Here is a 17,510-nt window from a genome sequence, read left to right on the forward strand (position 1 = left end):
GGATCTGACACGTGTTTCTCTTCATGTCGAAGCCTAACTCTGCATGATGAAGACTTTTTTCAATAAACTTCCTAATTTATTTTCACAGCACCATGGTTCTTGCAAGGCTACCGTGCATGTTGCACTTAATGGTTCAATTACTGGTTTTGAACAGGGCTGCGTGTTGGCACCTCCAGGTAAGACCCTCTAATTGTGTAGAAGACAATCAGATCATAACTAAACCACAACTAAATCCTGGCGACTTCTGCCTTTCTTATAGATTCAGAACTTGACTAATTGAATAATAATAAAATATAGGTGTAAAACCTGTCTTCTTTGGCCATGGTAACTATTCAAAGTTAATGACGTTTGCAGCTTATGAAGTTTGAACATTTTCCCCAGTTTGCCATTGTCGGTGCAGTGATTTGCATTACATTACCCAATCACTTTCTATGCATGGCGAGATCATTTTCATTCTAATTGAACTGATCTGTCCTGGAAAATGTACAGTCTTTTTCTTTGCAGGTCTACACATTGCAGAATTGTTTCTATGCGTATTGGAATTGCGCAGGAAAAATACTAAGGGCCAGATTTACAAAGGGATTGTGTTGCTGTTGTGTCACGCAAGACAACACAAGCTCATTTGGCAGATGTACTATTCCACGCTGGGCCACCTGGTGGCATGGCATTACCTAAGGCTGTCCATCGCTGCCTTGTGTTACTCTGATGTGGGGAGGCAATCCACGAGTGGAGTGTGGGTGTTCCCACACATCAACCCATGGTTTTTGGCACATTCACAGATTTAATAAGGCTAATAAACCAAGGAATGCATCAAAATGCCAACCCTTTCCAGATGAGGTGTAATAAGGAGAACTATGTTTATTGCTCCTTGTAATTTCCTCTCTCTGTGTGTGCTGCAGAAAATGTCTTTGAGTTTTGGTTTTGTGCAAGAAGGTGTTCCTTCCTGCACACTGCCTATAGTGCAGACACTTGAACCATGGTGCACCAGCGCAGAGAGAGCAGGAATACACCATATGTTAGTAATTATGGCACATTCCTGCTCTCTCCATTTGATGCAGCACAGTGCAGCAAATTGTCTGGATGCACTGTGCCTAATGTTAATACATCTGGACCAAGGATCTGGTGAATTAAGTGTTTTTGGTATTGCAAATCATGCACTTTGCAAAATCACAGGCTTTGCTACCACAAAACATGCAAGCTGCAATGTATGAATAATGCATTGCTACACAGAAACTAATTTCAGATGTGCAAAATACCTTTGCAACGCATTTCCGTTTGGTTGGAGGGAAGGGTGTCAAGGGGGCACCTGCCTGCTACTACTTTATTGCAATGAAAGGTATCAAATACTGTGCAATCATAATTGTGATTGTAAAGTATTAATCCTATATTGATTCCCTAAAGGTAAACATTTCCTCAATGCCACTGTCAGATGCAAATAGCAGCAGCACAGTTGCATGGTACATTCATGTGATCGTTTCAGCATTGCTTTCCCTTTTTTTTGCTTGCTTCACATTCTTTGTATGGTCATTTACTGGCATTGCACATTTAGGGGCTCATTCCGACCCCGGCGGTCAAGGACCGCCGGGGCCGGGGATGCGGGAGCACCGCCAACAGGCTGGCGGTGCCCCGCAGGGCATTCTGACCGTGGCGGTTTGGCCGCGGTCAGACCAGGAAAACCGGCGGTCTCCCGCCGGTTTTCCGCTGCCCTGGGAATCCCCCATGGCGGCGCAGCTTGCTGCACCGCCATGGGGGATTCCGACCCCCTCACCGCCATCCTGTTCCTGGTGGTTCCGACCGCCAGGAACAGGATGGCGGTGAGGGGTGTCGTGGGGCCCCTGGGGGCCCCTGCAGTGCCCATGCCAATCGCATGGGCACTGCAGGGGCCCCCGTAAGAGGGCCCCACTTTGAATTCCAGTGTCTGCTCAGCAGACACTGGAATTCGCGACGGGTGCAACTGCACCCGTCGCACCTTCCCACTCCGCCGGCTCCATTCGGAGCCGGCTTCCTCGTGGGAAGGGGTTTCCCGCTGGGCTGGCGGGCGGCCTGCTGGCGGTCGCCCGCCAGCCCAGCGGGAAAGCCAGAATGGCCTCCGCGGTCTTTCGACCGCGGAGCGGCCATATGGCGGTTCCCTCCAGGCGGGCGGCTCCCGCCGCCCGCCGGGGTCTGAATGACCCCCTTAGTGTATTAAAATATAAGCAATCAGGAGTGCCAGAGTGCCGGAATCCAAGATGGCTGCATTGTAATGTGGCTCTGGACCTTAGGAGTCCAGATCCGTTCAAATCGTCTACAGTGACACACAGGAATGCTTTTGACTGGAAGTATGCGTTCATGTGTGACTCACCTGATTCCTGCTAAAGCTGAGTGGTGTGATATCTGGAGACCTTGGTCGGCACGTCGGATATGACTGTGCAGAGCTTTGACTCTTGGACCTGCCATCAGTGACCATTGATGTGTTTTTGGCGCAGAAGGTGGTATTTCCCTGTGGGGCCAAATGTTGAGCTGATGAGGGAGGCACGGAATGGGTATTAGTTCTCAAGGGGTGAATGTGGAGGCAGTTGTTGATCTCCATCCCATGAATTGTTGAGTGTCTTTAGAAGCAAGGGAGTTTGCAACAGATTTCCAATTTAAGTTTCGTAAACCCAATTTGGCCACAAAAAGAGGACCAGGAATCACTATGAAGTTTGGAACATTTATTACAAATTAGTAATCATTCCAATAAATGTGCATATCAAAATCAGATTATAAAGGTACAGAATCAGAACTGGAAAGCTGAAATGCCGGAATAGGTTTAGACCCCTCAACATAAGACATATAGAAATTACATTCACAGCAATACAGAAACTAAGAAATAGGAATTGATATTCCTCAAAGAAATTTGGATTTCTCCTCAGCAAGAACAGAATTACATACATCTAGTTAGATTTCAGATAACTGGGATAGAATCTCAAGATTTCAGGGGTAGAGTAAGGTACGTGTCACCATTGCAAAGACTTCAGCAGAAGTCTTCAGAAACAAGAATCTAGTGTTAACATGAAGCTATGCACTGTAAAGTCAGAGGGGTCTGAGGGGTCTGTTCCTCTCCAAGACTAAAAGAACCTGCCACAATTCGAACAAAACAAACACTAACTTAAAGTGGAAAGTTCCAGGAGCATCTGTATCATCTGAACACGTCATCAGGAACTCAAAACACTTCTCCTTCTCACGGAACGCATTCACAACATGGATTAACTCTCCCATCCAACGGAACACTAATGACCAGGTTATCCTTGAGTTTCTTCTCTTCAGACAAACAAATGAATAGGATGATTCTTCTTCTGCTAGTTAAACTCATCCAGCCCATTCCAAGATCTCCTTTCTCCGGCGTTTCTATCTCCATTACACAATACTCCTTTCACTTGCTGAGAAATCAAGAGTGTGCACCTTCAAAAGAGAAACATGCAAAGCACAGAAAATACATTTCACACGTTAAAATGGAGGATTACTCATTCTTAATGTGTAAATCACTGTTAATGTCCATTTTTGAAACACTTGATTATAATTGCAAGTATGATGTCAGAATAAATGCAAAACATGAACAATAAATTCTTGAATACATATTGTTAGAAATGGGGTCTCTAATTGGCAGTGCATTGTACTCTGTCCATGTAGGGAAACCTCACTCTAGTCAGGGTAAGGGAATCACACAGCTAAGATAACCCCTGCTCCCCACCCAGGTAGCCTGGCATATACACACAGTAACACAGTGAAAACACTACAAAAGGACTGCACACCAGTTTAGAAAAATAGCCAATATTTATCTGAATGAAACAAGACCACAATTTCACAAAAATCCAACATACAAAAGCAAAGATACACATTTTTAAAGGTTAAAGCTCAATAAAAGCGCTTAGAAACACAATAGCTTCAACTGGGGCTATCACAATATCGTTGACGGAGTCGTTCCCAACTGTCTGGCACCACTCACAAGGGAGCTTGGGCCGGTCATGGAGTTTCACAGACCCCAGGCACAGTACCTTTGGTAAACAATGAAACAAAGATGTTGCACAGAGTCGGGGAGGTAAGGCGTCACTGGAGCTGGTGCAGCATTGGTTCCTTACTACTACCGGGGAGGTGAGGCATTGGTTCCTTACTGCAAAGCAGGGGAGGTGAGGCGTCGGTTCATTACGGTTGCAAGGGAGGTGATGCGGCATCTTTTCCTTATGATCACGTGGGATTGATGAGTCCAGCAGGTCAAGATGCAAGCATTTGACTTCACAGTGTTGCGATCACATTACAGGGCCATAGGTGCTGCAGCGGAGTCGGGTGTCCTTAACGTCAGGGACACGGCACACAGGACTCATGCTGTGGCGGAGGCGCTGCAGTGGTGTTGGGCCTGCGGCGTCAGTCACACTCAGGGGGGACCACGGCTCCTGGTGCAGGCATTCAAAAGACAGACAGCAGAACTCACTCCCAAGGACCCAGGAACAGGATGGCACCTCCTGGCGAGTCAGGACCCTCAGCCAGAGAGCTCAGGTGCTGGCAGATGAAGTCTTTGATATACCTGAGAATTCTAACAGGAGGAAAGCTCAGTTCAAGCCCTTGGAGAATCTTGGAAAGGTAGATGTAGAAAGCATAATCCACTCCTTTCACTCCCAGGACAGAAGCATCAAGGAGCAGGCCAGCACAGCAAAGCAAAAGACAGACTGACAGTTCCTCCTACAGCATCCAGCTCTTCATCCTGGCAGAATGTCCTCAGTCCAGAAGTGATCTCAAGTTGTGGTCTCATAGGCCCGATTCCTATATACATTTCTGACTTTGAAGTAGGCAAACAGCAAAGGAAAGTCTGTGTAGTGCACAAGACCCTGCCTTTCCTGCTCTGGCCCCAGACGTACTTCAGGGGGTTGGAGACTGCTTTGTGTAAGGACAGGCACAGTCCTATTCAGGTGCAAGGGTCAGCTCCTCCCTCTACTCTAGCCAGGAAGCCCATCAGGATATGCAGGGCAAATCTCAGCTCATTTTGTATGACTGTCTAGAGTGAATTCACAAACAATTGTTATCCCGACCCAGCCATGTATTCACAGACAGCCAGAGACAGAATGTTTAAGCAAGAAAATGCCCACTTTCTAATGGCATTTTGAAGCATAGAATTTAAAAACAAACTTCAGCAAAAGATGTATTTTTAAATTGTGAGTTCAGAGACCCCAAACCCCAGATCTCTATCTGCTCCCAATGGTAAATTACACTTAAAAATATATCAAGGCAATCCCCATGTGAACCTAAGGGAGAGATAGGCCTAGCAATAGTGAAAAACAAATTTGGCAGTATTTCACTATCGAGACATGTAAAACACACTAGTACATGTCCTCCCTTTTAAATACACTGCACCCTGCCCATGGAGCTGCCTTGGTCTACCTTAAGGGTGACTTACATGTTCTAAAAGGGAAGGTTTGGGCCCGGTAAGTGGGTGCACTTGCTAGGTCGAACTGGCAGTTAAAACTGGCCACACAGGCACTGCAGTGACAAGGTCTGAGATATATGTACAGGGCTACTCATGGGTGGTGCAGTCAGTGCTGCAGGCTCACTATTAGCATTTGATTAACAGGCCTTGGGCACACACTGTGCACTATACTAGAACCGTACTAGTAAATCAGTTATACCAATCATGGATAAACCAATTACCAATACATTTTGGACAGAGAGCTCTTGCACTTTAGTGCTGTTCAGCAGTGGTAAAGTACCCAGAATCCTAAAACCAGCAAAACTAGGTATGACAAAATAGGAGGAAGAAGGCAAGAAATTTGGGGATAACCTTGCAAAAAGGGCCATTTCAAACGCATAGGTAGTCTTTCCAATAAATGTAGCATTCCAAAATAACATAAATATGAATGAGAACTGCCATTTTATGTTAAAGACAAATATTAGAACACACATATCTAAATGAGATTTCTAATTTCTACAGTGAGTGCATCTTCAATAGTACATTTTGATGCTTCACTTTACATTAATAAGGTTAAGGCACACAGAATTTATAATGTTGATGACATTGGCACTCATTTCAACATTGGCGGTAAAAGCCGCCTACCGCCGCGGCGACGGCCGCCAAAAGACAGTCGCCGCGGCTACCATGCGTTCGCCAAATTATGACTACTGCTGGATTTCCGCCAAAAGAAGGGCGGAAATCCGGCTGTGGTCATACTGGTGGATGGTGGTAAGGTGGCGCTGCTACCACCAGCAGCTCCACGCCTGTAGACCGCCACCAGCCATATCATGACACATGATATGGCCTGGCGGTGTTCTGCTGGCGGGCGCTGCTGACGGTAGTGGTGTGTGACCCCTTGGATGAAGGTAAGTTGGGCTTCTGACAGGGGAGGCGGGGTGGGGGTGTTGTGTGTGTGTGGGGGAGGTTGTGTGCATGAATGTGACTGTGTGTGTAGTGTTGTTTGCATGGGTGTATGCATGTATCAGAATGCGTGTAAGAATGGAAATGTGAATGCGTGTCTGCATGTCAGTGAGAATGTGTGTGAGAATGAATGGATGAATGTGTGAATGCCAGTGTGAGTGAGTGTGTGTATGCATGGTGCGAGTGTGCGTGAGGGGGTGGGGGATTGGAAGAGGGGGAGTGTGGATGGAAGGGGGTGTGGGAGGCGTCTGGGGAGTGTTTGGGGGGGGGTGGATGAGCCTATTACCAGTGACAGCAAAGGTCCAATCCCCTGCCGCACAAACTCTTTGGCTACTAGTTTACAGGGAGGGAAATGTCTGCAGTTAAGGCAATATTCATGTCAATGTTGTTCAAACTTGTATTTGAGGTTCATTAATGCAAAGCCTGTATTATTAGGGTAAGCAATCTAAATAAACATTATAAGGTCACACTGCACTATTGCCAATGTTTCCAGTAAAAAAAATGTGTGTACACACACATTTGAAAAGTGTAACAATATGAGGTTACGTATAATGCTCCCACAATGATCTCTGGTTATATGCAAATGTTTGCAGAAGCTTGTAAGCAAGGATGATGATTCTTTGCTTTCAAAATGAAATGTTCAGAAAAAAAGCAAGTAGGAAAAGACATTTTATGGTGAAATTTTAGGTTCTATTTCTTTGGAGCATCATGCAGTAAACTGTGATGATGCATCACAGTATTTCCCAATAATATTCATTATGGAAAATCAGTGTAATCATTTTCAATGAGATTATGGGAAACATGAAAATAAACAAGCACTGGCAAAGCAAACCGATCCCACGTTGGTGGACAGTCTTTTGGTTTTGTCAATGCATGTCTTGTTTTGCCATGGCGTTTGTAACACCTTATTGCTGTGGGAGCTGCCAGGCCCTAACCATTGCAACAAACATTGGCAAAAAGCAAAAAGAAATGGTCTCAAAAAGCTCTCGTTGCCACAGTAGTTCCTGGCACTGAACAAAACTAACAATATGCTCCTTGTGGAACAGCAGAATGCTAACACTCACAGTAAAACCAGCCGATAGATCACTAGAGAGAGAAATAGCATTTTAATAAAAACAAAATGTCTTGGTTAACGCCAGACCTAACTGTCTGCCCAATTCTTAAAGAAAGTCCTAAAAGTGCACCCATGATATATGTCTTGAATTCTCAAAAATGTACAGAAGTAGACCAGGAAATCATACTCCTAGAACATATTTGTAAACTATATTTTAGCACCAGTGTTAGAAATGGGGTTTTTGGTTGGCAGTCAGTTTGCACTCTGGCCAAGCAGGGACCCTCACTCTAGTCAGGGCAATAGAGATACACACTCAGATAACCCTTGCTCCCCCCCCTGGTAGCTTGGCACAAGCAGTACGGCTGATCTCAAAGACAATGTGTAAAATATTTGTACCAACAAACACAGTAATACAGTGAAAGCACTGCAAATGGACACCACAGCAGTCTAGACAAATAAGCAATATTTATCTAAATCAAACAAGACCAAAATGACAAAAATCCAACATACACAAGTCAAGACATTAATTTTTAAAATAAACAGTCTTACTCAAAATACCTTGTTTGCATCAAAATAAAGCAGCACATGCGAGCGCGCGTCGGAAATGTCAGCGATGCGTCGATTCCTTACTTGCAAGTGAAGCCGTATGTCGTTTCTTCTACGGTCAGGTAGGCGATGCATCGTTTCTCTCTCTCGCAAGACTGCTATGTGTCGGTTTCTGGAAAGGGCACCCTGGATCTGTGCAGGTTCACGATTACTTCAGCGCCCAGCAATGATGCGTGGGGTTTTGCATTATTTTCAGCAGCCGCAAGCAGGTGTTGCGTTGTTTCTCTAGCTGCGATTCAGGTAATGTGTTGAAATCAGCCGCGAGCCGGGTGGCGCATCGTTTTTTCAGTCGCGTTCCAGGTGGTGCATCAAAATTTGCCCCGCACCGCTCCCTGCGCGTGGATTCCCGTCTTTGTTCTACCTGCTTCACCTTTCAAGGGCCAAGGGACTGGATAGGGCACCATTTGGCAGGGCAGGAGACTCAGCAGAGAGTCCAAGTGCTACCAGAGGAAGTCTTTGATGGTCCTGAGACTTCAAAACAGGAGGCAATCTCAGTACAAGGCTTTGGAGATACTTCACAAGCAGGAATATACCACGAAGTCCAGTCTTTGTCCCCATCCTCAGGTAGAAGCAGCAAATGCAGGATAGCCCAACAAAGCACAGTCACAGGGCAGGCGCAGCACTTCTCTTCAGCTCTTCCACTCTTCTCCTTGTCAGAGTTTCCTCTTGGATCCAGAAGTAAATCTGAAAATCTGGGGTTTTGGGTCCACTACTAATACCCCTTTTGTTTACTTTAACGTAGGCAAACATCAAAGGAAAGTCTCTGTTGTTCACAAGATCCTACCTTGCCCAGGCCTGGCTCCAGATTCACACCAGGGGGTCGGAGACTGCATTGTGTGAGGGCAGGCATTGCCCATTCAGGTTTAAGTGACAACTCTTCCCTCCACTCTAGCCCAGATGGCTCATCAGGATATGCAGGCTACACCCCAGCTCCCTTTGTGTCACTGTCTAGTGGAGATTCCCAAACAGCCCAACTAACAGTCTGACCCAGACAGGGAATACACAAGCAGACAGAGTCCCAGAATTGTTTAAGCAAGAATATGCCCACTTTCTAAAAGTGGCATTTTCAAACAGACAATTTAAAAACCAACTTTTATTTAAAATTGTGAGCTAGAGTCCATATCTCTAACTGGTCCCATAAGGAAACTTAAAGGCAGCCCCAATGTTAACCTATGAGAGAGACAGGCCTTGCAACAGCGAAAACTGAATTTGGCAGTATTTCACTGTTAGGACATGTAAAACACATCAGTACATGTCACAGCTTTAACATACACTGCACCCTGCCCAGGGGGCTACATAGTGCCTACCTTAGGAGTGCCTTACATGTATAGAAAGGGAAGGTTTGGGCCTGGCAAGTGGGTACACTTGACAGGTCAGATTGGCAGGTTAAAACTGCACTCTCAGACACCACAGTGGCAGGTCTGAGCCATGTGTAACGGGCTACTCATGTGGGTGGCACAACCAGTGCTGCAGGCCCACTAGTAGCATTTGATTTATAGGCTATTGTCACCTTTAGTGCACTTTACTAGTAAATCAGCTATGCCAGTCATGGAAAAGCCATTTACACATATAATTTACACAGGGAGCACTTGCACTTTAGCACTGGCCAGCAGTGGTAAAGTGCCCAGAGTATCAAAAACAGCAAAAACAAAGTCCAACACACAGTCAAAACATGGGATGCGGAGACAAAAAGACAGGGGAGACCATGTCAAGGATGCCAGGTATAACAACAAGCAAATATGGATGTGTAGATTTGCTCATGAAAAAATCTATTGTGTGTTTACAAGATCACTTTCCCTCCAACAACCTTTTTTCCCAACCCTGGAAGAACTTCTACTTCTGCCCATGTCAGGAGTAAATTTCCATCCTTACTCAGTATGGGAAAAGACTTCAGAAGAGCTAGTCAAAATCCTTACAACATACATTTTAGTAGGTTTGAACTGCCTCAAAGGTATTCCAGCCCAGGAACTATTACTTACTGCTTCCTCCAGCTCCAGTATGTAAATCTGCAGAAAGGTGGCCATATAAGGAAATAGCTATAGGAGGGTTTGAAATTGGTAATATTCAAGCACTACTATAGTGTTAGCCCTGGCATAATCAGAGAGCCTATCATCATAGTGCTTACATATTGAGATTGATGGCATAATTTGTCGCTGCGCTACATAGCACCAAAGAGAAAAGTAGATTTTTTACAGGACAAGTAGTGAAGCAACGTGGCCCATGGACAAGCAGATATTTTATTAAATTCCACACCCCTGCCTGGAGCTATGTTCTACAGGCAAACCATGTGGATGACACAATAGGTTCTTTAGTCCACAGGTGGCAATTGAATTCCAGAACCTGGGTGCATTTTATACTTCATATACTAGAGACCTATAGGCAAGCTAAATATATAAATCAATAATACACATGTTTGACAATGTCTAAAGTGTGAGCACAGGCACTCTATTCCTGTTTAGCAAGGTTAAAGTGCAGTGAGTTCTAATTCTGTCAAAAATAGCTTCAAGAAAAAGGCAATTCGTGGTGATCATGTAAAAAACGCAGATTTACCATAATCCAAAGGGATGCTTCAAGATCATAATGAACGGGCAGCTTCAAAGAGTTATGCCACTTGACCCATGTCGCAAATAGTACTTGTAAGAAATCATTGGAGTGTTGCCACAACACTCTCCTTTGGTGTTTTTCTGGCTTATGTCCCATTTTGTACTGAGATAGTGTGACGTGTATAAATATTAATTGTATGTTGTCAAACTGTGTGTTGTAATGTGCCTAAGTTCTACTTCTTCATTTTTGTAATGTGCTAAAGTCCTCAACTAAAATAAAATGAAAAAATTAATAATGTGATTTATAAGGCCAGGGTGGAAAGGTTGCATTGTAGTGTACAATATACAAGCAATTTTTAGGTTTGTGGTAGCTTTTTTAAAGTTAGCAGTGTTTTTATTTAAATGTGCTTTAAATTTCTCTAAGCAATCCCATGAAATTACCTTCCGGTCCTTCCTTCCAAGTTTTATTAAACGTTGCAGTCTTGTTATTCTTTAAAATACAAAATGTACCACTTACCAAAAAGTTTAACAAATTTACCTCAAGGCGTCCTACAGACATTGAAATCTAAAATGCTCTTTAGTATCCCACTCTGCTTTAAATGCACACATTTCTTAAGGATCCTATGGTAAGGATTGGGGCAGGCTCACAATGATCCTTATGACCTATGTCCTACAAAAGCTTCTGACTGCCTTGCAGATGAGTATGGGATCCTTGTACAGTGCAACCCTTTAACTTTACTGTGCAGTAGTTGCAAAGAACCATTGTAAACACTGAGGTGTACCACAACGTATACCAGCAGTGGTTGGGATTCCAGTGGAAAGTGAGAACGGGTATCATGTGATCAACTAACAGTGTCAATGATGTTCCTTTAACCGGTTTAACATTCTCTCCACAAGTGACTGGTTGTCGTGGATGCCATAGACCCATATCCAGTGACAGTGAGGAGCTGAAGCCAATTCTAGAACACTGCATTCATAAATTCAATCATGAAAGTGACCAACTAAACCTTTTCAAACTGGGAGTGGTAAAGAAAGCCACCTCACAGGTGTGTACTTTTTTATTTTCCACCAATTTTGGCGTCAGTTTGAATATTGTCTGTTGATATGATCATGTGGACGTACAAAAAACAGCTACATGGTGGGGGGTTGCATGAAGCACCTGTTTGAGGGGAGGAAGAGTATAGTCGAAAACCTGCCATAAATACTATTTGCATGGCCCACAATCTCAGCACAGTCTAATGCTTTGGTTCAATCAGAAGATATACACCAGGGTCCAACCCCTTATACCTAGGAACCAGGAGTAGTACTGAATGGTCCTTCAGGATTATTCAAATCCACTGATGATTTGAGGGAGCCATAATGCAAATTACATAAAAGACAATATTGTATAACACTTATATAGATATATATAATATATATATATATATATATATATATATATATATATATATATATATATATATATATATATATATATGTATATATATATATAGCTATAGATATATGTATAATAACTTTGCATCTGTTTGATAAATCTCTTCACAAAACTTTGCACACCTATTGTCCCCTATACATTGGTGAAGGATGTAAAGTTTCACAGTGTTTGTTGTTTTCGTTGAAGGAGGTGCAAAGAAAAAAGGGGAGTCCCATGAAACAGATTAGGACACCAATGCATTTTACTTAGACTTTTGCATCAGACGAAGCACCAAAACAGCACCATGGATTTAAAAGACATTTCACAGGAATGTACAGTATACTATGGAGACGTTCCTTTCTCATATGGCAACTATGTTGGCTCAGAGGTTGGTAAGTTATAAGGCAAAACAACTTAGTGATATCTAAGCAGCACAATACAATGAAAAGTAGCAAGAGAGCCCAAAAAATAAACTAGACTGCATGTGTGAAGTTTCAGGATTACTACATGATCAACCAAAAGACCCACTTATGGTCACATGCTAATAAAACCAATAAACAAAATACAATGCATCCTAATCTACATACATTTACTTTGACTTCTCTCTGGCTCACAAAATAAAACTGTGCCCAAGAAGCCAAATAAAAACAATCTTCCTTATGCACTTTTGTGCCAAAATGAAAAAGTGACCTAGCAGTGAGCTACACAAACTACCACATGGAGGACATGATTCTTGGCCACTAGGAATGCGGTTACGAAGTTATAGGGGCCAAAACCGTAGTGAAATCTGGCGTTTCATATGTAGGACAATACTACTAAAAGTTGAAGGGAAGCCCAAAAAATAAGCTAAACTGCATATGTAAATTTACTGAAAGACCCATTCATGGTCACATGCTAATGGGAGCCAGTAAACAAATAGAATACATCTTATTCTCTGTAAGTTCTATTTTCATGCTCTCTAGCTCACAAAAAACTGTACCCAACAAGGCAAACAAAACTTCTACTTTATGCACTCGTGTGCAACAAAATGGAAAAGTGATCTAGCAGTGAGCTCTAAAACTGCTATATGGAGGACATGATACCTGGCCACTAGGAAAACAATTGCTCATCTCACTTTATAGACCAACAAAAATTATTGACTTTGGGCTTCATATGTAGCACAATACTACTAAATGTAGTAAGGAAGCCCAAAAAATAAACTTATCTGGATACGTAAAGTTTAAGTTTAAGTATTACTACATGGATATCTAAAAGACACATTTATGGTCACATGGCTATGTAAGCCAATAAACATACATTACAAGTACAATAGATACAAAGAAAGAAGTCACATTAAATGTAATTGATACTCTGGAGTTACAGTTAGAATTCTCAAAGATAGGAATTCCTCAGATTTTTGCTTCTTTTGATGAATTACCACAAAAGATTCCAGACCACGAGCATTTACTACATGTTATACATTTTTGTGGTGAATTGTTAAGGCAGTTAAAAAGATAAAAGGTGTATGTGTGGGAGGAGAGGAGTGACCCAAAACACGTTTTTCTGTCCATGCACTTTCCGTAGACTATTGTTATATCTGGCAAGTTACCCAGGTCCATGCATGTTGTGCTGGTCTTGTCCAGGTTTTTTCCTTTGAATTCTCAGACTTGTAGTCCTGTTTTAAAAAGGGAATAAATAAACCCCAAGTCACAGAATTCAAGGGAAAACCTGGACTGGAGCAACACATCACACATCGGCCTGGGAAACTTTGCAGGGCTGAATTGTATTATACGTAGCACAAAAACAGCGGAACAGATTTGCGTGAAATTTGGCATGATTATACAATATGGTGCGCAGATAATGCGTTTTGGGGATTGCAGGTAGGTAGGATAAGAAGTTTGTAGTTATAAGGCATTTCAATGCAGTGATATCTGTGACCGTGGTACTTTTGCTGAATTATGCGTGCCGAGGTATGTGGTGGTGACAAGTCATTATCTGATTAGATAACGACTGCCTCTACAAAAATTGTAAATACACTGTATTATGTGTGTAGTTAGTTTTTTAAAAACATTTTTTACGATATTTATTTTATCAATGGTTTTAAATTATACAGAAATGTATAATTACTTTTCCTACCTATTACTACTTTACGAAAGTGATAATAGGTAGGGAAAATTATAAAATCTAATACTCACTTATATCTAGGGTTCTAAGCCACAACACTGGCAAAGTGACCTTAAAACAACATTTGTAATATGGTGTTATAGCAAACTATGAGGCTCTTACCTTGGTGAGGCATTTATATAGAAAATTATTGTTTTTGACTCCCAAAATATGCCACTGCCAGCTCTTCCATTAGGGCAGCAAGCTTCTATGAAAATCCTTCTCTATCGTTATAAACTATATAATCCAAACTCTTCCCTATAACTCATACTCATATGAAAAAGCTGGCATTGCTCTCACTTGGTAAACCTAGAGACTGGCCCCTTCAACTGGTAGTGCTCTAAATTCCATATCATCATTTAAAGCAAGTCATTCCATCTGCTGACCTTGGTTTTCTATGTTTTATCCTTTTAACTTTATTTTGTCGAAAAGTGTATACTTGGTTTATTGCAGAATCTGACTTCCTCTATCTTTTCGCATCTGATGTTATGGGGCTTCTTTTTAGGACACCTTTCTGATGAGATTGACTTTCCCACAATGATTTGGTTTAGATTTTGAAGTGTTGACCACGACTAGATTGAGTTGCAGTAGGCATCCAATAGCTCAAATTTTCAATACAGTACGCCGGGACATAGTGATCAAATCATCTGCAATACAAAGAGCAGAAAGTGCCTACTGTCCTCTGATATACTGTCCTACGCCGTTTTTCAAAGTGCATTGTTAAGCCTGTCAGTGTACATGTTAAACAGCATAGGGCCTAATGAAGTCTTGCCTCATGTTTCATTCTCCTGGGAAGCCTTCCATCATCTCACCCGACTTTCAAAACCTCATCCTGCCATTGTTTGATATATACAGCATCTTATATTAGTGCAAGATTCAATTGCAAGTTCTAAGAGCCTTGCTTCCATTATGGGGCAAAGCAATCAAATGTTGTTTGTAGGTTGAAATGAGCCAAGAATAGTAAACCCATCTCTACATCATATAGCTGTCAATCATCATCTACAACAGATACCCCTGGTTTAGTGTCCTAATGTCACCTCTTTGTTTTCATTCATCAAACCACTCTTATCAACCATATTATTTGTTACAATTTACAGTAGATGATCGGAAGGTTGAAGATGGTGTGACTTCCACTATGATCTTTGCATGGCCAATGTAAGCATATTTGCTAATGGAGTCAGCGATCAGGGCCCTCTGAGTATAGTTTGGGCTACATCCCAGAAAATTTAATTCTTTGGGTGGTTGACCCAGACAGATATTACTGATTAGAATCAAATTTTAAATGTAGAAGGGATGTGGAACATTAATGATGAATTTCTCTATAATAATTATAGGTTTCATATTAAATTATGTAGTTGGACAGAATACGTGTTCCTGTCTAGATATTGACCTATGATTGAGAGCAGGATTAGGAGCAAAACGAACACAGTAGAAGCAAAACAGTGGTCAACAGGTATGTACGGTTGCTACCTGTGTCAGTGATAGCTGTTTGTGAAATCAAGCAGCACTAGAGTCAGAGGTAGAGCTTCATGGTATTAGGCACATAGTCCTCCCCTTGGTTGTTGCCAAGAATAACCTATAGAGCTACATACACCTCTCTTCGACTTCATCATCAGACTTCACTTTATACTCTATTGGGACTAACATAGCTGTGAAAAAATACCTCTCCTTCAATGTAGCTTATGATAGTAGCATTTGTATAGATCCTTCTTCCATTAGTATGGCTCTATAGCTCTTTAACCATAGCATGCCTAGAGCAGAAGAGGGTGGGTGAGTGCAGTTAGTAGTGTTGGGAGGCTCTGGTGTGAGGCCCCAGCCAAGACAAGGGAAGTTGCTTCTGCTGCTGACAGATCTGCACTGGATGCCTGCACAGTAAATAACTACTTTGTCAAATCATCAAAGTCATAATGTAAACTTAATGGCAGAGTATAACCATTCGCAAAATGCAGTGGCCTTCTATTGACCACATGTGCCTTCACAGGAGGCAGCTAAAGCTGCAAAGGTAAGGTTATCTTTCAGTTTATCATGAAGCTATAAACAGTAAGCTGTCTCAGGATCTGGGCAGCCAACACAGCAACACAGAGCCTAATAGAAGGCATCTCTCCACTAACCTTCAGGCTAACACTTTGACAGAAGAGAGCTGTCAAGCCCTTCTCCAACTGCTCCAGGCACTGAGATGTAAGTAAGATGAAAGGCTTCACATCTCTGAAGAGGCACAGGCAGACACCTCTGCTCCTCCCAGAATACTGACATCACACTGACAGCAAGACATCCATACCCTCTCATACTGACTGACAGGGGTACTAGCCAACTATTGAACGGGCCAAAACCCTTGACCAATGGACATTGAGCTCTCCTCAGATATCATCATCCTCCTCCCTGGAGGTTTTACATTACCAGCTGCTATTTTGGCCCTACCAATGTGTCTTGCTATAGGCAAGTTTGTGAAGACATGATTCCACTGACTTTTGCATTGTTGCATATTTTTAGAAAATATCGCTAGGTTACAGAATTGAGATTAAAGGAATCACCTATGAACATGGCATTTATAACATACTGTGGATGCATTAACACAAACTTTTACTGAGACTGGAGTAAAAGACTCATGTGTGATCCTTGTTGCAACAAAACCTAAATTGTGTGTGCTCCCTTTTATGCAGCTAGATGTTTTAGCATTTTTGAAGTAAACACACAATAAAATAGTTTATATTTTTATTGCAGGTGGTGGCTGGAAGAAAATATAACATTGACTTTTCAATTATGAAAACCAATTGCTCCAAGAAGGAATTCAAAGAGTTGCATGGGCACTGCAGTGCACATAAAGTAAGTTGTTTGTGTATACATCATGCACTTATTTTTTACGTAAAAGCTCAGCATCATTAAGGAAACTGCGTGTAATACTCAAAGGGGCCATTTAATGAAAAGTAAAAAGGCTTGTTCTCTTACCTAATCATCCTTCATTAACAATCAGCAACAATAAGGGTTCCACAATATCTGTTTGTTTGATGTTGCTTAATCGGTGTGTAAAACCTACTCACCAGATGGTTTCTTTGAATTAGTCAATGTGAAAGAAACAAATAATACCTCACATTCCTAACTTTTTACATGACCTAGAAGTATAACTGTTCTTAACCTCATCTGAAATTCAGTGTAGATTTTCCAAAATTACTAACTAATTAATAACTAAACAAACTGTTCTTTCTCCCCCTCAACGACCTCTTAGCACTGTTTGATATTCTAGATCTCACTAACTTCTTTGTGATTCCTGGAAATTACTTGATTGATTCAGACCCTATCTTGTTACCCACTTATTCTCCGTCTAATGACACTCCTCAATCTCGCTGATGGCCCTTTTATGTCAGTGTCCCCCAT

General features: G+C 42.2%; 1 protein-coding gene across 1 annotated transcript in view; it reads left to right on the forward strand.

Annotated features, from left to right (window-relative positions):
• LOC138265422 (uncharacterized) overlaps positions 1 to 17,510 on the forward strand; it is a 236,571-nt gene that overhangs the window by 138,356 nt on the left and 80,705 nt on the right. The window contains exons 12-14 of the mRNA XM_069213119.1: positions 89 to 176; positions 11,480 to 11,628; positions 16,860 to 16,961. Of these exons, the coding sequence (XP_069069220.1) occupies positions 89 to 176; positions 11,480 to 11,628; positions 16,860 to 16,961 (339 nt within the window). The remainder of the gene's footprint in view (positions 1 to 88; positions 177 to 11,479; positions 11,629 to 16,859; positions 16,962 to 17,510) is intronic.

Source organism: Pleurodeles waltl, chromosome 11, assembly GCF_031143425.1.
Source record: "Pleurodeles waltl isolate 20211129_DDA chromosome 11, aPleWal1.hap1.20221129, whole genome shotgun sequence".
NCBI lineage: Eukaryota > Metazoa > Chordata > Amphibia > Caudata > Salamandridae > Pleurodeles > Pleurodeles waltl.